Source organism: Haemaphysalis longicornis, unplaced genomic scaffold (genome assembly GCF_048455015.1).
Source record: "Haemaphysalis longicornis isolate Haplotype H1 unplaced genomic scaffold, Haemaphysalis longicornis Haplotype H1 scaffold_1, whole genome shotgun sequence".
Classification (NCBI taxonomy): Eukaryota; Metazoa; Arthropoda; class Arachnida; order Ixodida; family Ixodidae; genus Haemaphysalis; species Haemaphysalis longicornis.
The window spans coordinates 183,861,793-183,883,564 of NW_027526203.1; the positions used below are offsets into that span (position 1 = coordinate 183,861,793).

The 21,772-nt window shown below is 50.2% G+C and overlaps 2 protein-coding genes across 4 annotated transcripts in view; both read right to left on the reverse strand.

The window, feature by feature from the left end:
• The window catches only part of LOC144139959 (rap guanine nucleotide exchange factor 2-like), a 583,152-nt gene that overhangs the window by 469,368 nt on the left and 92,012 nt on the right, over positions 1-21,772 (reverse strand). The gene's annotated exons all lie outside the window — the stretch shown is intronic.
• LOC144174431 (uncharacterized) lies at positions 7,858-9,348 on the reverse strand. The gene is made up of 2 exons (XM_077703147.1): positions 8,258-9,348; positions 7,858-7,988 (listed from the first exon to the last, which is right to left on the reverse strand). Exons 1-2 carry the CDS (start codon positions 9,192-9,194, stop codon positions 7,858-7,860), a joined length of 1,068 nt encoding a protein of 355 aa, XP_077559273.1. The 5' UTR covers positions 9,195-9,348.

The window sequence follows — 21,772 nt, forward strand, 5'->3', positions numbered from 1 at the left end:
AATTGAAAACAAATAAAATGCACATAGATTCCGAGAATTGTCTACTAATGTGTAAGTATTCCTACGGTGCCTCTACGTCGCACCGACCTTACGTTTCTTTGGTGGCATTTCTTTTTTCCTTTTTGAGTTAACCGCGTGAGGGCGCTAGTTTAGACAGACTTGGGTGGGTTTGATAATTCATACTGTTTTATTAGTATCGTTCTATAGTTCGTATCGTTATTACATCGCCTTCGTCTTGACGTGCCCTATACTCGGGTACAACTTAAGAACGGCAATGGGAGTTGCCTCTGTGCTTCGTCACCGCAGCCAGATGTTACCCCGCGCGGCACAAGTAGGGCGTTACTGCGAATAAAACAGAAAATATTATTTTCTGTCTTATTTTCGCCGAGCCCCTCATTTCCCATTTTCTGATTCGCTACATGCTTAGCGAGGGCCTCTGTTCTGGCAGTCTTGGTGCCAAGGGTAGCTCAAGAGGGTTCAACGCTGGTCGACCACTCTCGACATGTCGTAGACACTCGAGTCACGGCCTGGGGGTTAAAAAGAAGGTCCCCTTCACCCCGAGTAGTCTGAGCGGCGCTGGCTGCCACCCCCAAGTGCGATGCACCACCCGTCGAAAAATCTTTCAAAGCCAGGAATCTTCAAATATGCTCCAAAGTCCCCCCCTTAAAAAATACACCTCTAAAGCGGGAATGTTCCATCAATATATTCTTACCTCGCGTTCAACCGAATGGCCCTTTACGCGAGCGGTAGCGCAGGGATTACAGGCATGCTTGTTGCAAATTAGCTGCAAAGAACAATGAATGGCCTGTCTGAAGCAGTGGGCTCGAGTCGTTCTTCGTGGCGGCAGCGAATCGTAGGCGAAGGACGAATTATCAGGACCGAAACAGTCGCTAACAATCCCACTGTCGCCATTTCAGAATACTGAACAGTGGCTCAAGCATTGTTAACACGTAGCCACGCAGATTATCGATGCGCTGAAAACGCGCAAAATAATGCTCGCTGGCTTTATCTACCCGCGCAAGGCAACATCCGCCCAAGCGAATGCCGAAGTGAAGCAATAAACTACGTCACTTACAGTGGCGTGTTCGGCAAATTTCGGCTACCTTCGGCCCTTGAGCGCAGTTTAGGGACCGGTTTGGCTCTCTCTCTCCCTTCTTTTTCTCACTCTCGCTTTGAAAAATGTGTTTCTTTCATATTTAAAGAAAAATCCTAAACAGACTACAGGAAGTTCGCTGGATTATGGATCAAGTACTAGCTGGATGGTTGCCAAAGAAGCGCCGGAGCAGGAATCTATAGCAACGCTCAGTACAGTTTGGTTTAAACGATAATAAATTCCGTTACCTCTCCGTTACCTCTCTATGTGCCTCTCTTGCTTTTGTTCTGTTTGGTTGGAGGAGCGTTTTCTTTTCCTTACAGCTAATTATACCAAGAAAGCGAGCTCAGCAGTCGAATGTCTACTGAACATAGACAGCACGGGCACATATCGAATAAATTACGGGTTATGAAAGTTCGTTCGCATTACCGCGAAGGACAAATGATTGACCACCCGCGCCACCGACTACGAGTTTCCCATGAGCAAGAACGATAGACATTAAGAAACTATAATTTTCGAGCGCCACATGCTGAGTGAACAGGAGTTTTCTGTTTTCGCCACCGAGTGACACGAAAGTCGTCCCATCAACGGCTGCGATGTAGAACTCGCAACTGTGCGTATCGCAGATTAAGAGCGCTGAAAAGATTAGCGCTCGGAAACAAAAAAATTTTCACTGTACCAAAAAAACAATCTTCAAGAACGCGTAACCCGGCAAGTTAACTCTTCATTTGTCACAAATCGTGCGCAGACGTCTATGTAATAAGCAGGTGTTTATTGAAACGACAAGGTCGAAGGTACGCATGAGTGCCGTAACAGCGGGAAATAGTTCCCAGAGTGTGTATTGAAGTCATCACAAGCCCGCGCAAAAGCTTGCGCTGAACAAGACGTGATACGTTGTGCTCGCGCACAAAATATCCCTGGGGAGGCAACGACTACCACAGTAGCGACATCGTAAAGGAGAAAATATTTCTAGAAACCCAGCCTCCGTTATGGCACTGATGATACCCGCTTCCCTTCCCAAACCGGACAGTCTTTCTGCTGTCTTCTCCAGGCGTTTTGCGTTCGGAGGAATATGGTCCCGCGGGCCCACGGAAAACGATGCCACGTAAGCGCTAACCAAAAACAAGCATCAGCCATCATGCAGGGGCGCGATGCGCATCCCTTCCAACGTTCACGCTGCTGTGCTGTAGCGCTAAGCGTGCACCATGCCTGGGTCTAGGAGAAAGCGCCCGGGGCCTCGCAAAAAGCACCGCTCTCGGCGGATGGAAGCGCACGCTTTTCGCGTTGTCAGACGCGTCAGAGAAAGCGCTATCACTGGCCCGAAGCACGCTCGGCAACCGGCCGCGGGGCGCACGTATGCTTCTTCTGCGGCCCATAACCTTCCTGTCCGATCTGCGGAGAGAAAGCAGCATTCGAAGAAATGATTCGGGCGAAGCACAAACACCGCTGAGCCTCTGCTGATACCGTGCGGCTCAACCAGACATCATCGTACCTGGATCGTCTCAGCGACCCCGATATTCGTTAATTCCTCCCTAATGTTCGCATCGGCACGGAAATTTTTTTTCCCACCTCTTCTTGCGAAATACTGTGCGTGTGTAAGCTCCGAGCTACCACAGGGTCCCGTACTCTGCTGTCGAACAGGATCAGGAGATACGACGCATGTTCGTACGCGGAGAGGATCGTTCCTTGCCCACCAAGACAAGCAAAAAGGAGTGATTTCTGTGCTTCCGACGAACGTCACGCGTGAGTGAACCTTCGCGGGGGCTTCGTATGAGCGCGCGCCGATCGGCTAATGTCAAAATGATTGCGTTAGCCGAACCACCGTCATTGTGGAATCGATTTCTCCAGAGATGGCACACGTTGCCAGCCCCGTCCGTAGCAGTACGAAGGGGAGACAAAGGACGCCGAAGGAAGACGCAACGAGCGCCAGACGGGAGCAGTTCTTGCGCAAAATTGTGGACGCCTCCTGATGATCCCATTGCCCGAAACACCGATACGCTAAGCGGAACGAACTCGGGGAGACGGGTAAGCCAGACGCTGCTGCCCAAAGATGATTCCGCTTACTTAACAAGCGATGCCAAAACGCTGTAGCTCTTGCTAGGTATCTTTTTTTGGACAAAAGGTAAGAGTGTCCTCTTGCGTTACGGAAACTACAGCAGACTACAGTTATTAAGAAAGCCACTAAGTGATAAGTATGGCACCTTGACTTGCCAAAGTGCGTACCCTCTAGAACGCGCATTCCTTTAGTTAGATAAACACTCCCATAAGCTGTGCTTTATCATACCTATACGCAATTCGGCTGTAAACCATGGACATTTGCATTGTATTTTAAACCGAACTAGATCTGCGACAGGCCAATCCTATGTATACTCGCTTGTCGTTCTCTTAAAGTTAAAAGCTCAAAGCTGTTACGACTCGTTAAGCACCTAACAATAAAGTTAGTGATTACGTGCAGTTTAACACAGTGTTACTTTTCTCCACAAGCGAGGTAATCGAGTTTGTTTTTTTAACCTTGCGAGTCGCCAGGGCAAGGAAGATACAAAACGACGAAAACCGGCATGCTGCAGCAGCGGCCTTTCCAACATACGCAACTATGTTACAATAGTTATAGTTATTTCGCGTGATTCTGTACAGTGTTTGGAAAGCCGATTACCAGCCTGTTTCCAACAGTACTAATTCCGCGAAGAGGGAGAAACCAAAGGTAGAGGGAAACACGACATCATGTGGCACGAATGAATAAAATAAAAAAAGGAAGTTAGGTTGCTTTGTAAAACAGGAAATTAAAGTGATTACACTGAAAACAAAAAAAAGCGCCAACACAGGAACAAAACTACAGATGGTGCATATCAATAGAAATTAAACGTAAGGACGATATATATATATACATGTATATATATATATATATATATATATATATATATATATATATATATATATATATATATATATATATTCTAAGGGGATGTATTGCTCAACGCGAGGTAGCTGACGAAAGGCCTTTAATGACCGTTATCCAAGATTGAGCCGGTTCACAGACGCGCGCCTGTCGTCTTCGTCGTCGGTGGTTTTTTGTCTTGTTGCCACTGTCGATGCTGCTTTCGCGGCTGCGGAGTCTGGCGCACTATCGTGTTTTGCTCACTAGCGCCTGTACCATTCATCTCCCTTACAATTTCCCCGGGACGAATAGGAGCCATCCTGGCGACTTAGGGGCACGAGACCATGGCGGGTTCGAAGTATCACTTCAGGCGTGCGACGTGAACGGTCTCTCGGCCACGGCAGCGATTGTCAGAGGAAGGAGTCAGAGGCTCGACCACATAATTAACAGGCGACGTCCGTTCGAGTACACGATACGGTCCGTGATACTTTGAAATGAGCTTGCTCGACAGCCCAGGAGTCGTGGCCGGAATCCAGAGCCAAACGAGATCACCCGGACGAAATTCTGGGGTAGGCGTCGACGCATCATGGCGGAACTTTTGGCGCCCTTGCTCGTCCGACGTGAACGAGCGAGCCAGTTGGCGACACTCCTCCGCACGTCGGGTGACGTCAGAGATTGACAAGGCTTCAGACACGTCGGGACTGTAGGGGAGGATCGTGTCAAGCAGGCACGACGGCTCGCGTCCATACACAAGGAAGAAGGGAGAGAAACCCGTGGTGGCTTGCTTGGCAGTGTTGTAGGCGTAGGTGACAAATGGGAGAATCATATCCCAGTTGGAATGGTCGGATGATACATACATTGCCAGCATGTCCCCCAAGGTGCGGTTAAAACGTTCCGTTAAGCCGTTTGTCTGCGGGTGATATGCAGTAGTGGTGCGGTGGACGATGCGGCAGGCCTTTAGGAGCGCTTCAATGACGTCAGAAAGAAAGACACGCCCCCTGTCACTGAGAAGTTCACGAGGAGCGCCGTGACGTAGGATGATACGGTTGAGCAGAAATGTTGCAACGGCGTCGGCAGTACCGGCACGCAGCGCAGCGGTTTCGGCGAACCGTGTCAGGTGGTCGACGGCTACGATGACCCACCTATTGCCAGCCGCAGTACAGGGAAGGGGTCCGTAGAGATCGATTCCTACCCGGTCAAAAGGTCGAATCGGGCACGCCAAAGGCTGCATCGGGCCAGACGCACGAGGGGGTGGTGGCTTGCGCCGTTGACAGTCCGTGCAAGAGCGAACATAACGACGAACGAAGCCATACATACCACGCCAGTAATATCGCAGTCTAAGGCATTCGTAGGTCTTTAGCACGCCGGCGTGAGCACACTGAGGCTCACTGTGAAACTGGTCGCACACTTCAGAGCGCAGATGGCGGGGAATGACGAGCAGCCATTTGCGCCCATTAGGGTGGTAGTTCCGCCTGTAGAGCAAGCCATCACGAATAGCGAAGTGGGACGCTTGGCGCCGAATTGCTCGAGGTACCGACGAGTTGGACGGGTTCGAAAGGTAGTTGCAAAGCGACATGACCCACGGATCTTTTCGCTGTTCGGATGGCATGGAACTCACGTCAAGGAGCGATACAAAGCACTCAGAGGGGGAATTAGTCGTCTCGTCAGGCAACATCGGACACCGGGAGAGGGCGTCAGCGTCGTGGTGCTTGCGGCCAGAGCGATACACCACGCGGATGTCAAAGTCCTGAAGGCGGAGTGCCCAACGTGCCAGTCGGCCAGAAGGGTCTCTCAGGGACGACAACCAACAAAGCGCATGATGGTCGGTGACCACGTCGAAAGGTCGGCCATACAGATAAGGACGAAACTTCGAGAGGGCCCACACAATTGCCAAGCATTCCCGCTCAGTGACAGAGTAATTCGACTCCGCAGGTGTGAGTGTGCGGCTCGCGTAGGCGACCACGTATTCGTGAAACCCGGTTTTCCTTTGAGCCAGAACAGCACCCAGACCAACTCCACTCGCATCGGTGTGGACTTCAGTTGGGGCCGACGGGTCGAAATGACGAAGAATTGGCGGGGACGTGAGGAGGCGACGTAGGGTTGTAAAGGCCTTGTCGCAAGCAGATGACCATGCCAAAAGACCCGTCTTGTTGCCAAGAAGTTGTGTCAATGGCGCGATGATGGAGGCGAAGTTACGCACAAAGCGGCGGAAATACGAGCATAGCCCGATGAAGCTACGAAGCTCTTTGATGGTGGTCGGCTTCGGGAATTCAGCCACGGCACGAAGCTTGTCCGGATCAGGAAGAACGCCATCTCTGGAAACGACGTGGCCAAGGATCGTCAGCTGGCGAGCAGCAAATCGGCACTTCTTTAGGTTTAGTTGGAGGCCTGCGTCCTTCATACAAGCTAAAACTTGCTCGAGCCGCCGTAGATGCGTGGGAAAGTCGGGTGAGAACACTACGACATCATCCAGGTAACACAAGCATGTTTTCCATTTGAGGCCGCGAAGAATATTGTCCATCATCCGTTCGAATGTGGCGGGCGCGTTGCACAGGCCGAACGGCATGACGTTAAATTCATATAAACCGTCTGGAGTAACAAAGGCTGTTTTCGGACGATCCGCATCTGCCATCGGGACTTGCCAGTATCCGGAGCGCAGGTCAAGGGACGAGAAATATTCTGCTCCTTGAAGGCAATCTAGGGCGTCGTCGATGCGTGGTAGCGGGTAAACATCCTTGCGAGTTATTTTGTTTAGGCGACGGTAGTCGACACAAAAACGGATGGAGCCGTCCTTTTTCCGCACGAGTACTACCGGCGACGCCCAGGGGCTGTTCGATTGTCGAATGATACCGCGCTGGAGCATGTCACCCACTTGTTCGTCAATTATGCTCCTTTCGGAAGGGGCAACGCGGTAAGGTCGCTGGCGTAAAGGCGCGTGGGAGCCGGTGTCGATAGGGTGGCTGACCGTCGTGGAGCGACCAAGCGACGTCTGCGCACAGTCAAAGGACGAATGAAATTGACACAGTAGTTTCATCAGTTGGTCTCGTTGGGGCGGCGTAAGGTCGGCGTCGATGGCACGATCGAAAACTTCCGGGGGTACCCGAGATGCAGTGGCAGGAGGTGGGCAGAGTCCGGTCACCTCAACGTGCGGCAGGTCGTCCAAAGCGGCGATGACAACGGCGGACTCCACTGACTCGGCGCGTCCAAGGCACTCGCCGCGGAGCAAAGAGCGAGGACTAGCTCCAGGATTAGAAACGAACAGGGTGGTTTGGCCATCGCGGATACTGAGCAAGGCGAAAGGAAGCAACAGACATCGGCGTTGGCAGAACAATTGCGACGGCATGAAAATTGCATTGACGTCGGAAGGAAGATGGCAGATCAAGGGCACAGGGACGGTGGAGCATGAAGGGATAGTGGTGTCGTCGGCGACAGAAACTTTCACAGAAAGAGGTGGAGAAATTTCTGATGGTATATCAAGCGGCGAAAACAACTCAACTTCGGCTCGGGCGCAGTCAATGATAGCGTTGTGCCGGGAGAGGAAATCCCATCCCAGGATGACGTCCTGTGAGCATGAAGAAAGGGCAATGAACTGAACAATGTACAGAACGTCTTGGATGAACACCCGGGCAGTACACGTACCGACTGGTTCGACCGAACGTGCTGCAGCAGTACGTAAGGGTGGTCCAAAATGCGGCGTCATAACCTTTTTGAGGCGGCGGCAAAGCTCTAGGCGGATAACTGAAACGGCGGCTCCAGTGTCGACAAGCGCATGAGTGGCGACTCCGTCTATTATAATGTCGACGACGTTATTGGGTGAGAAGGTAGGTCTTGAACAGTTCGACGATGACGCAGCTCTTGCCTCCGGAACTGCGGCGCCTAGTTTTCCGCTTCAGGAGGCAAGGGGCGCCGATGCATCGGCGAAAGTGAACGGCGTCGCGGGGATGGGTGACGGTTGGTGGTGTCCGGCGAGTTGGCGGGCGGAGTCGTCTCGGTAAAACTGGTCGGAGCACGAGGCATCGACTGCGGCGAGACATACGGCACGTTCCAAGAAGGCTGCCGTGCAGGCATCCCCCCGCGGCGGCAGTAACGCGCCACGTGTCCGGGAGTTAAGCAAACAAAGCAGATTGGGCGATTGTCCGGCGTGCGCCAAGCGGTGGTCGAAGATGACGGGTCAAGCCGTACGCGTGGCGGCCTCTGCAACACAGGCGGCATCGGCAGATAGCTGGGATACATTGGTCTTCCTGTGAGCTCAGTGGGCTGTTGCGGCATGACCGGGAAGATTGGCTGACTTGTGACGGCTTCGGCAAAGGGCCTGGAGATGGCGTCGGCGTAGGTTAGAGGTCCGGCAACAGGTAGTGTTTGCACCGGGGTCACGTACGTGGGCGTAACAGCAGGTGGTGTGGGTTGCGCGATGCCGGCACCGATGAGCGAAGCGGTCACAGGTGCGTGTTGGCGGGAGCATGGAATGGTATCGGCCACCTGCTGCTGGATAGCACTTCTCAACGAAGGGGCAAGGGTGGCATCAGACGTCGGTGTGAAGGGAACTAGGGAAAGCTGACGGGCAACTTCTTCCCGGATGAACTGCTGAATGCGCGGAGACAGAGTGTTGTCGCTACCAGCAGATAAACTCGACACATCCTGGCCAACAGATCGCCGTGTAAGAGCTCGCTGTCTCCTGAGCTCGTCATAGCTCTGGCACAGGTTGATGACGTCGGTGACCGTTTGGGGATTCTTCGCCAGCAGCATTTGAAAAGCGTCATCTGAAATGCCTTTGAGGATGTGCTTAATTGTGTCCTCGTCGCTCATCGTGGCGCTCACCCTCCTGCACAAATCCACAACTTCCTCGATGTAACTGAGGAAGCTCTCACCGGGCTGCTGCGCTCGTTCTCGCAAGCGCTGCTCTGCGTGAAGCTTCCGCACTGAAGGGCGACCGAAGTGTTCCGAAAACCTCGATTTGAATTCCGACCACGTGGGGTATCGCTTTCCGTGGTTGCCATACCAAAGCTCGGCCGTACCGGTGAGGTAAAATTCCACGTTGTTCCGCTTCACGTTGTCACCCCAGTTGTTGTGGGCGCTTACTCTGTCGTACGTGACGAGCCAGTCTTCCACGTCCTGCTCGTCTGTGCCATTGAAGAATGGGGGATCCCGCTGACGAATAGAACCGGAACAGATGATGGTCGTCGTAGTAGGTGCAGCCGGGGGCTCAGTCTCGCGAGGAGGAGCCATGGCGCTGGGGAGCGTCCGGGAGCGGAGTTCCAGTGTATAGAGAGGTCAGGACCACAGCAACCTCCACCAATTCTAAGGGGATGTATTGCTCAACGCGAGGTAGCTGACGAAAGGCCTTTAATGACCGTTATCCAAGATTGAGCCGGTTCACAGACGCGCGCCTGTCGTCTTCGTCGTCGGTGGTTTTTTGTCTTGTTGCCACTGTCGATGCTGCTTTCGCGGCTGCGGAGTCTGGCGCACTATCGTGTTTTGCTCACTAGCGCCTGTACCATTCATCTCCCTTACAATATATATATATATATATATATATATATATATATATATATATATATATATATATATATATATATATATATATATATAAACACAAAGTAGAAGTACGCTCTTCGGAGACTTTATTTCCAACGTTTCGCCCTGAGACAGGTCTTCCTCAGGAATGAAAGCTTTGGGTAAAATCGTACGGACTCAGAGTGGGGGCGGCGCCCCGAAACACAAGCCATATGGGAAACGAACACACAAGCGACCACAAACAGCATACAGAGCTTATTCTGCCAAAGGCAGGCGAAAAAAAGCCTTCAAAAAAAAAGGCGAAAGGAAGAGGGAGGAACAAGGTGGCAAGGAGGAGGCAAGAAAGAGGTAAGGAGGAACACACTGCATGAACGCGGGTTGTGGGGATAACAGAAAATGCGACGAGTTCACGGGTGGCGAAAGGCCCAAAAACATCCGGTGTCTCCGGGAGGGAAAAACTACAAAGCACACGCCGCCACGAGCAGTGAGTTTACATGCGCAAAGCTTTCATTCCTGAGGAAGACCTGTCTCAGGTCGAAACGTTGGAAATAAAGTCTCCGAAGAGCGTACTTCTACTTTGTGCGTATTCCTGCAGCAACTAAGGACTCCACTTCACGACTATATATATATATATATATATATATATATATATATATATATATATATATATATATATATATATATATATATATATATATATATATATATATTTCTGAAAAAGGTACTTGGCAGAGGTCTTTAGCATTGTTCCTGCGTGAAAAACTGAACCGGTTATACCGCCAGGATCCCTTTCATATAAAATGTTCTGACGAAGTAGTGCTTGAATTTTTGCGCAGTCTTGAGAATACTTGTTTAAAAGCCATCTCTGTTGACATAAAAAATTTGTTTTGTACATTGCCACAGAGAGGGATTTTATCAGCAGTTGAGGATGCTATTGACAGACGCGGCGTCATTGCGTTTCAAAATGAAGTGGGCATTACTGTAGCAGGGTTTCTCGAACTGCTTCAAGTATACCTTAAATTAAGTAGACATAGGTTACGTTCGACGCTGATACCTTCCTGCAAAAACAAGGAGTATACATTGGCTCACGCCCCGATTCTGAGCGATTTATTTCTTGGAGCTAGAGACAAGATTCTGGTAGATCTTTTAGAAGGCTCAAGTATTCTTAAGATTTTTAGATTTGTTAATGATTTTTTAATTATTTCTGAATGTACTGGATAAAGCCATGCATACATTGAACCTATTTTAGCGACTTTCAATTATTGTTTTAAGCCCTTGACCTTAACCCATGAAGAACCGGAGAATAATAGCAATCGCTTTTTAGACTCGCGCATTCATGTTCACAATGATCACAAGGGCTGGCTGTATGAGCCTCGTGCAAAAAAGCCTTTGTTACCATATAATTCAGCCCATTAAAAACTTGTAAAAAGAAGCGTAGGGCACTCATGCCTGACAAATGCTCTCACGAAATCAAGTGAACACATGACCCAGGAAAGTTTTCATTCGCAACTTGACCGGATCAGCAACGCTGGGTACCACCGGCCGCTGGTTGTTTCAGATGCTGAAGGCCAGGTTTGTAAAATAAAAAGACGCATCACGAACAGCCACAACGAGCTTGCAGGCACAACTCAACCGAGGAAAAAGATAGCGGTAATCCCGTTCTTCCAATAGCTCTCCCACAATCTTACGAAGATTGGTCGGCGTGCAGATGTCAACGTCGTATTTTTCGGCACCAAACAAATTATTCCAGCTAAGCAAAATAAGCAACCCTGTTCACAGAGAAAAAGCCAAGTGAATTACAAAGCATAAGAAAAAAGTTCGCTGAATGTGAAAATGGCGTTGGGTACCGGATTCCTTTTGCCTGTGGCAAGGAATGTATAGGCCATACAGGCCGATGCTTAAATGAACGGTTAAAAGAGCATGAATCTAATGTCCGTGGGCTGTCACAAGGCCACGTACGTGACTGCATGCTGTGTGCTGCTCGCATTCCCGAGTTTGAAAAAAACAACAGCAATCTTTAAGAGCAAAAACCATACCGCGACGGAATAATGTTGAATCTGCAAGGATTGCAAGAGCTGGTGATAACTGTGTCAGCGTGCCTTTAATAGCTATCACGAAAAAGTAAATCGCATTCTTTGCGGCCAGGGAAAAGCGGATGTGGCGATAAACTCCGTGATGTCATAATGGTTTCACAGGTTAGGCAATTTTCTCCTCTCTTCTGTACACGCTTGTTGTTCTTCGCATTACGTGTGCTATTTATTTTCCACAACTTGTAATAAAGTGATCAGGTGACAGTCAGAGCTTGTGGTGTGTGTTTCTGTCCGTGCTTTGTCAAAACGCGCTGCTCTTTCCTTTGTATCTCACCACCAACTGGCGCAACATGGTACCCTTTTGTATTAAAGATAAAAATTACCCTCTTTCCCCAAGGCACCGGGACTCTGGTGGGAAAAAATGCGACACTCCTGAGGTGCAGTGAGTGGCCGCCCAGCAGTGCAAAGGGGCACGCAAATTGTACGTGAGCGTGCGGAGCTGCCGCCGCCAGACGACCCGTTTCTTCCCACAGGGGCGACCAAAGAGAACCTGTTGGCGGAATTCGAACGCATCACTTTTCTCACGTGCTTCAGGGCATAACACACTCGATTCGCGAACATACAAAGCGCGCATCACCAAGTGCCCGTGCTTAGGCACCATAACCATTTCTCGCCGTTGCACACAGGAAGGTGTTCGAGGTGCGAATGAGCATCACGCAAAACACCATAGGATCCAAGCGATGTCGCTTGCCCTTTCCTTTTTCCCGTCGGCAACGATACACGGCCGAATTGCGAAAGCGTTGCGATCCCGTGCGCTATACGGAGCGTGCTCGCGGGAGCACACGCAGAAGAACTGCGAATCGCGCCAGAAGACAAAGCCTGTTTACGCGAAACTTCTGCTCGCTATCTTCCCGTGAGAGTTTCTCACGACTCAGCTGTGGTGAGGGGGAGGGGACGGCCCCCGGAAGTTTAATGGAGACCAGACACGATGATGACCAGCCCGCGGGAAGTGAGAATAAAGAATAAAAAATAAAAACCAACGTCTAGACTTTTCTTACTCTTTGATCGCCCTGAAACGACAACGCCGCGGGCGAAGAACTCAGGACGGCATTGGAACGACCTCCGGCTCGCTACGCGGAGACGAATGGAAGAAAAAGGAAAAAAAAAAAAAAACGGTGCCACACGTGAACTCACGCTGCCTAATTCGTTTACGGTTGGTTTACGACATTTCAGGTTGGCTCCGGAGTAACAGCCGCATAAGTCAATCGGTCCGAGCAAGTATTCTGACGCAAGACGTCTTGCCAAATGCTCAAATCAATCAACTAGTTGGCACAGTATTTTTTGACTCCATGCAGACCGTCCTAACGAAACCAGACGCTCGCGAAAAGGAGCCCTTCTGCTCTTCCCTTTGTGCCCCTAGCAGAAAAAGAATGTAGGTAATGAAGACTAACTTCGACTGTTGGTTCCTTTCGTCAGCGTTGGCTGGGAAGAGAAACAAGAAACATTCAACGGCGTGTCCTGTGCGAATAGTTGACGAGAGAACCTGTACGCAACAAAAAAGAACTCTCCCCCCTCGCCCCCCCCTCACCACCAACAAGAAAATACAAAGTAAATACCACCCATCCCTATTGAACACTCAGAAAGAATACGCCGAGTGCTTAGGCGGACCAAGCCCTGAAATTGGATCCATGTGGAGGTGCTCTCAGCGGAGTAAGCATATATTCTCAGTGCAGCAGCTGTAACTGTCCTAATGTCTGGTCTGTAATCAGCCAGCGCACTTCTCTAAGTCGGCGTTCATTGCAACAGTTGCGCCGGTCGACGTGTCCGAAAGACTGCCGTACATGTGTGTGTGTACACTTCACTCTACTCTGATGAAGGCAAGTCCACTTGCCGCAACTAAGCAGTAAACTTCGTTGTTATGGGTTTGTTTTTACGTGTTCCCGACTTCTCCCTTTTCACTAACATTTTTACGAGCTCTTTGCGATTTTTCTTTGTTCAATGACGCAAACAGAGCAAGTTGATTACGCGAGGTAATGTTGCAGCTTTGGACTCCGTAGATGGGAATGCTAATGTATCTGTTTGTAGCCGTCCCCTACCCAGACCGGTAAGTATAGCCTCTGCGCGTGGTTATTAGCCAACCGTGCACACTAGCCCGCAAGACAGTGTAGGAATTCCGCTAACCAGGAAGCGAGCGCGTTTGTACTATAATTTGCGTACGAATTAAGATTGCGACAAATTCTTTTCCGTTCCCGCAGTTCGCCATGCCGGATGACTACTCGGGTACGCACTTGAGCACGTCACGCAGCTTTCTGCAAGACTTGCCAAGTGCCTATTTTTGCGCTGCAGTGGCGAAATAGCACGCAGCACCAGTTTTGTTTAGTAAAATAACGGCAACAGAATCATATTTACATGTTTGGTTTGGGTTCATTAAGTAAACTTGCGTCACCGCCAGAATACATTTTTTATCAGAGAGGTTTTCTCCCACCGGTATGCGCTGGTTGGCTTTGAGACCACGTGAGCGCGCATCAAGAGTGCAACGGATGAGCTGTTCCGCTGCTGGCTCACCGCGAGACCGACGCAGGGTACATTAACTTCGCCTAAATCCAGCCTGTTCTCTTGGTTGTTGGAAATCTATGGTCTCAGTTATTAGGTTAGTTGTGACTTTACTAAGAAAACAACTGCATAACCAGAAAGTGGGCCTGCAAGTCTTAAGCTCTTGACATCCTCTTCCTTCAGCACTTGAATTAGTTGGCATTTCTCCAGGCTAGTGTTACATTCAATATGAGGCGTTCTGATGACAAACTTGTAGTCATAAGTTTTCTTAGCAAAACATCTCCTTCATTCTTAAGCATTTCCACAGTTATTTCATAGTCACGAGCACTGCCTCCTCCATTCATTCCATTCGGCGCCTTTTCCCCTATAGTTCTTGTCGGAACCTCCCCTACGAGTTATTACTGCCACGGTTGTTCCCAGGTCCAGTGTGGCGAGAGCACCAATTCGCAGAGTATGAATCTCTTCTACTTTTACTATCTCGTCCATGTTCTTCCTTACGCTACTACTTCCGTGTTTGAGTGCGTGCATCCTATTTTTGCCAACAGCAAGCTTCTTATTCTTCCAATCCCCAGTGTTTCGTCAACATTTGTGATGTATGCACGAATCTTGCTTTTGTTAACCAATTTCGACAATTCCGCTAATACCATTGGTCCTTTCCATTGCGCTTCTTAACGAGGTCCTTCTTTTTCCATCATCGTTTACTAGTTTTCCTTCTAGGTTCTTTTCCGCCGGCAGCTACTGCCGATTCTCTGATCGTCACTGTTGGGTTGTCATTCTGTACGTCACCCAAACCTCATCCGTGTATATTTCGATTTAAGTTCGAATTTGAACTTGAACTTGAAGTGCAAGCCTAAACTCCCGAACCTCATCCTCTGAGTAACTGCAAGTTCGGCCGCTTTCTTTTTACTTGTTAGGGGCGAAGTTCCTTAGGAGCTCGAGCTGTCGGCGTCTCATGTCGTCGTCGTAACTGTCGTCTCATGTAGTCACGGTACTAAAACAACGGCACACTCGTTTACGCCTCGTGCTGGAGCGCTTCGTAACGCGTACTAAAAAAAAAAAAATACCGCAACACTCGTTTACGCCTCGCGCTCAAAGGCACGGTACTTTTACAGCCAAGCTGTATACCCCTACCCCCCAGCGGTTTCATCTCCGTTGGCAAAAACACCAAGGCGCCAAGAATACACTTATACACTGCATGCTTCGCCACTCTGTAGATTTCACGTTAGTGGAGATGGCCCGGGATTTTTTTCGTCCTCCCTACACATTTATCTTCTTGTGGCTATCCCGCGATCACTGCTCAGGATACTGCCTAGCACCCCAACAACCTGCACAATACCTGCATTGGCACTAAGGATCAATCGTGCAAGTGTTGCGCTGCAATTCTGAGGTGCTATGCAAGAGAAGACGGCGCGAACAGTTTCAGTGGTGATTTATCGCGGTCGGAACGGAATCCCCCTCCGCAGCCGCGCACTGGCTATGGGGTTGTGGGGCTATCTAACTATGCATGAGATATCGGTGGTGCAAGGCTGCATTTGTGACGAACGCGGCGTACATAAAAAGCTTCCTGTGCACGAGAATGGCATTGTTGCGAGCGCTAAAAAACCCCAAAGTTGCCAGAATTAATCCACAGTTCCCCACGACGGCCCGCTTCATAGCCTAGTCCTAACGTTGGTGCATACTATATATAATTTGTTCGGAACAAACTTTCTTCTTACAGTACGGAGCGCGGAAAGCTCATTTCCGCCGTGACCCTTCTTGCTCACGCGGGAGAAAAAGTACTGCTGCAAATTCCCCTGTTCGTTTGCGCGTATCTAAAGGTTTTACCAGTCCACTGTCAAAAAACAAGCGAGGAGTTAGGAAAAGCGTTGAGCGACGTTGCGTCCCGACTGCCTAAAAATTAAAATCCGTGTTGCACCAAATAACCAATCTGCGATGTAATTGCGCATAAAGCATCACGCACTGTCCAGTGCGTGGTAAGTATCGGGGACGAACAGAATACAGTTTAGACAAAGTTACATCACGCGCTCCGCTGCCGTGACTGAGCCCCGAAGAGACTCAATTAGCGTCAATCTCTGCCACTGGGAATTTCCTGTACAAGGAGGAAATGCGGAGAATCTCGCAGGCATACAAATTGGAGTAGAATGGATCCGCACTGCTGCAGCAAAGTCAGTGACTGCGTTGCGCTATTTAATGGATTTAGTTACGCATGCACGACCGCCCCAACCGTGTGGGTGCGAAGCGCGACGCGAGGAGTCAAGAGTAATTACGACAGCGTTGTTGTGTCATTCCGGTCGCTGATGCCCGTTCGAGAAGTTTCGATGCGTGAAAAGAGCGCTGGGAAGAAGTACGCTTGAAATGCTCTACACGCCAGCGGTAAACGAAATTAGTATTTAGTTGTAGTATACAGAAAGCCAGTGTTGTCGGCGTTGCCGAACAAAAAAGTAGTAGTTAAATACGTTGCTGGTTACCATAAGACAAAACGAACCCGTACGGCTGTAAACCTCCGAGTCAAGGTAACCCGATACCGCTGAAAGAAGTAACGTACATTACCATGCCGTACCTTTTTTTCTCTCACGAATTAGGCTATGTTCAGACTACCGACGCAAGCGCCACATCGTGACCTATGGACGTAAAAAAACGGCGTGCCACGCAGTTCGGTTGGCTGAGACGTGAAATGATGTCATTCTTTAAAGTTATTACGACCGTTGCGGCAGCAGTCTGAATCCGGCTTTACAAGCATCAGAACTGAAATCGTAACGACTTGCATGAACTGCATTGTTAAGAAAGAAAACAAAACAATAAGTGCACATTTGTGAGCACGTTTTAACTCTCTGCAGCAGCAGCCATTTTCTTTATAGGACAACGCCGCTTTTTCGCACAATGAGGCACTTAGGGTTTTCACCTTGAAAACAAACTAAAACAAAACTGTTAAGAGGAATTATGAGTTCGCAAGGCTAGAATGACTTGGCTTAAGGCGTGTTAAACGCGTTCGCATAATTATAAAGGACAGCATTAATCAATGTAAGTTCCTTCCCACCGGGAAACGACGGAAAGTCCCTCGCGCTCGACGCTTCCGCCCTCCATAACCATTAGCCGCTGACACGGTTGTATGCATAATAATAAATGTGTGTGCCATGCTGCAGCCGAATTTTCGAGGGAACTCTTAGAAACTTTCGCTGTATTTGTTTTTGCGACGACACTTAGGTGAACCACACTGTCTCGAGGGTGATTAAAGGGGTCCTGAAATACCTTCCGCCGATGCATGGATGTACATGTACCCAAATAAAGCAATGTATTTGCAATCTCCTCCCGCAAGAATTTTGTTAAAGTGATTAGTATTAGCTGAGAAATCGTAAATCAAAAACCGCGCATTATCGTCGCTCCGCGTTTCCTCCTCCTTTCGACTACTCTCCGCTGTTGACGGCGCGCCAGCCTTGCCTCCCATGATGCTGCGCTCCGCAGCGGTGACGTACTTCCGCTGTTGCGCAGCTCAGACCAACGTTTTTAGATTGGCTCAGACTGTCGTCTGCTACGGGCAAGCTTTGTTGACACCATGAATTCCGCACTCCGCTCCAGCAGCTCCAGGCTGGAAAAGCGAACGAAAAACCTGGCCGCATGTATGCGGCGGCCTGGCCTTGCCCTTTCGCGGTGTGCGTTGCTGGCGGCACATGACTTTTTATCGGCGGCGAACTCGCAGCCGCACGGGGAGGGTCGTGCGCTCGTTCCCTTGATGCACCGCGCACTGTTTATCCAAAAAGCGCCGTATCAGATGTGGCCCCCACTGGTGCCGGGTCTTATTTTGCGGCGGTGGTAATTCCTGCCGGCGGCATGTGAAAAAGTCATATTAAACCGACACAGAACCCGTGCACAAAACGCTTCAATCATGTGACCAGTTCAGCTTGGGGCGACGCGTGGTGGAGAGTGGCAACGTTGGCAAAACATGCTTCGCCGCGGCTCTGAGCTTTCTAGCGCTGGAGCGAGCACCATTTCTTTGACAATATCAAACATCGGTTGCCCTGGCAACAAGGCACAAACCGCTCTAGAAGTCAGTTACGGTTGCGTGATCCCGGTTCAGCTTGGGGCCCCACCTCGCGGCGTATGGGCTTTGCAGGCATACTACTCACTCCCATTTGGAAGTGCGAGATGCGTTTGGCATTACAGGAGGCGATGGTGTGTGTGTTGTGGACGCCTTTGTTTCGCGATGAAATGCGACGTTGTGCTTCTGCGGGTGGATAGTGCTTCCCATGGTCTGGATTATCTTTCTCGAGCGACGTACGACTCAACCTCGCATGGGGTATGTGCAGTTTGCGTGGCTAAAAGCCATCGGCTTGTGCGCCAGAGTTAAGTGACTTGCTGTTCGTCCCCGCAAAGCGCGCGCGAGGTGAGTACCGAATTTACGACGGGCAGAAGGCAACCCATCCTCTGTCAATCGTGGTTCAGACTTGCAACGCATGTTGTGACGTTGTGTTCGTTAGAAACACATCTCTGGATTGTTTTGAAGTTGAATAAAATGTATGCGTCAAACCCGGGCATTCGGCTCAGGGTGTTCTCTGTGATTGCACGGAAGAAGCGAGACGGGGCTTCAACGCTTTCTTTATGGAACGTACTCGGGTAACAGAATATCCATGTCGTGTTATGGCCGTGTTGCATTCAATACAAACGGTTAAGCGTTTGTTTTACACTTGTTTCGTTTGTCGTAAAATGCCCAAGCACTCCGGCACTCCGCTGGCAGATCAGCCGGCGAGCCGACGCTGAGCAGACGACTCATCTCTTTGCCGGAAGTGCGTGAAAAAGCCGCCCAATAGCAGGATGTCTAGCTCATGACGAACATATGGGAATCGATGATGTAGACATGTGAAGATGGCGGCGTCCAAAAACACGAAGGGAAGGGTGAAAAAAAAACGACAAACTTTGCAACAAAAGTGTGAGCTTTCCGCTGCGCGTAAAAGAGTAATACTTGGCACAGAGGACGTTGACGACCCAATCTAACGGTTGCGCTAGTTCATTTAGTGTGCTCAAAATGCCTTTCAGGGCCCCTTTAAGGGGAAATGAAAGTGAGAGCGCGGTAGCCTGTTGGATAATGTGCGAAACCTTTGGCAGGGAAAACTGCATTATTATCGATTTCGTTCGACCTTCCCTAACGCAATCGAAATTATTTAAGCGATCCCGGCAAGCGAAAAGAAATCACATTTACATGAGCGACAGCAGGAGTTTGTGCAAAGAGCCGGGGATGAGGGGAGTAGAACGAACTCGAAACGAGGAAGAGCAAACTATTGTCCCTGAACATTTGCGATGAAAGAAAGCGCACTGAATATGTATAATTAAAAAAAAAAAGCCTCACTAAAATGAATATTCCATTTCATTCTCATTTGCTCCAACGTAAACTCAATTGAAGGTTTGGTACTGGGCCCAAGCTAGGACGCGAGTTCGATCTCGGCCGTGGCAGCCGTTTTTCTGATGGCGGCGAGAAACTAAAGCGTCCGTGTACGGAGATCGCCTCCAGGCGGCCAAAATTAATCCGTAGCCCCCACTACGGCGCTCTTCAGAGCCCAGGTGTAGCTTCGGCGCATTATCTGTTAGACAGTTATGAATGGAAGTTTTAAAACAAACTTCGAGGCCCCGGCGTCCGCAGAGGCGTCCCGGAAAACTGCTGCAAAGCCAGCGTTAATGCTAATTTCATAAGGCACGACACAGATCGTTCTACGCCTCTATAAAACTATAACCTTTCATCACGTTAATTAACTCAGCAGTGTGCCAAAACATGATCGAAAATCGGCCTCAATTTCGCACTTCGCACCGGTTTGGTTGCAACCGCGACTAAGGCGGCACCCCACCATCAAGACGGCGGTTGCTAACCGACTAAAGCAGTTGACGCCGCTCGAGGCGCTTAGCCTCTTGTCTTCGCTTTGGTCGTTTGTGTGTCATCTCTAACCGTTCGTTGGTTACGGCAAAAAGTACTGATGAACGAAACTTATGTTATCCCGGTATACGTAAAGAAAACTGGCACGGGAGTAAAGAAAAATCAGTCGACGCCATTTCTCAGTTCGCAGCAAAAGTTTCGCCCGCATTGCGTGATAGTGTAGCTCTCACGAACGCATCTTTGTTCAGGGCGAAAAGCTTGCAAATTTGTTTCGCATTTTGCATGCCGATCATCTCCAGTACAGTCATTGCTGCGGTTTCGATTAACAGATAAACTCTTTCTTGAGTCACCGCCGGTGCGATTAACATTCCAAGAGCCGAAGCGCACTCGCTCACCTACTCTACGCCCATATTGATTGAGCTGAACTGGTGAAGGGCTTTTCGAACGTCGGCACATGAAAACCCACGAAGCCATTTTTCATTCTACGGCATACTTCACATCGTCTTTCAGGCTTGTTAAACGCTTTAAATCTGACCTCCAGAGCCGTTAGAACACACGCGCTATTCAGCTGGTTCCCTCGCACCAGTCCAAGCTTCCCTCCTCAGCGTCAGCAGTCTCCCGGGGGAAAGACAAAGGCACAGAAGCAGGCGTGGATTACTGTCGGGGAGAAGAAAGAAAATCGATGACACCAGTCCAGCAGATCGAGTGGCGCCACTGAGAGCCCACGGGTCTCTTTGGCGCTGGAAACGCCTCCCACTTTATTATCGAGTCACATAGCCGAAGCTTTCGCTCCTTTCGCCAATGAAGACAGGAGTAAACACTGGTGCGCTGACCCCGCCAGTGGGTACACACGAAGTGACGTTGAGTATCGCCGACATACCGAGAACCGACGCTCGGGCAGGGCTCGCAACGACGCGTGCCCAGGGGGGCTGCGTGCCGGGACCTGAGTCCGAAAGGTCGAGCTCACGGTTCGACGCCCGCTAAACTGGCGAGGGGGTCACAGCGCGGCAGCCGCGTCATGAGGGGAGGAGGAGGAGTTGACGCGCGGTGTCAAGGCGAGCGCAACACGCGACCGCCAAGCCGCTGGACAAGCGGACGCTACCGGCCCGCCATCCATTAGGAGCCGCGTAAAGCACAAAGAAAGCGGTGTCCCCGCAGAATATTAGTCAAAAGAAGAAAACTCGGCGAAACAAAAGGCGACGCTGGGAGAGCGCACGGCAAATTGCGTGGATGGTGCGAGAGAAAGCTGGCGCAGCGTGACAGCGGGCACGGCGGCAGAGATCACAGGACAGGCCGGTCGGTCGTCATTACGACGCGTATAGAATAGCCGGCTGCACGGTCGCGCAACTCTGGCGACGAATGGACGCCGGAAGGCGTGGACACAGCGCGCCTTCAAAGCCAGCCTTGACTGGCACCGCTACCGGAGGCCGGGGAACGAGGCGAATGGGGTTGGATGGTCTTTCTTTGCCGCGTGCCGAGTCATACACGCGCATGGGGCGTAAAGCGGTGCCGCGCTGCTCGGCGGCCCCAAATGGCTGGATTTTGGGAGAAAGGACACCACGGTTTACAATAATGCTTGCACTACATTGCGGGACTTCCCCCCGCCACCACCCTTCTGCTGACAATCAAGAAAGTGCAGAGACTTCAGCAAGAGAGATGACGACGGGTCAAAGTTTGGTCGTCACTGAGCAGAAAGCAAAAAAACCGGTCTAATTCATTCGACTTGGAAAAGGAAAGCGCATAACTTGGAGCGACTTCCCATAAGAAATGAATTCTTATAGTGCACACGCACAACAGTGTCAGCCAGAAGAAATCTCTACGCGTACTCTGAATCCCACCACACTGTT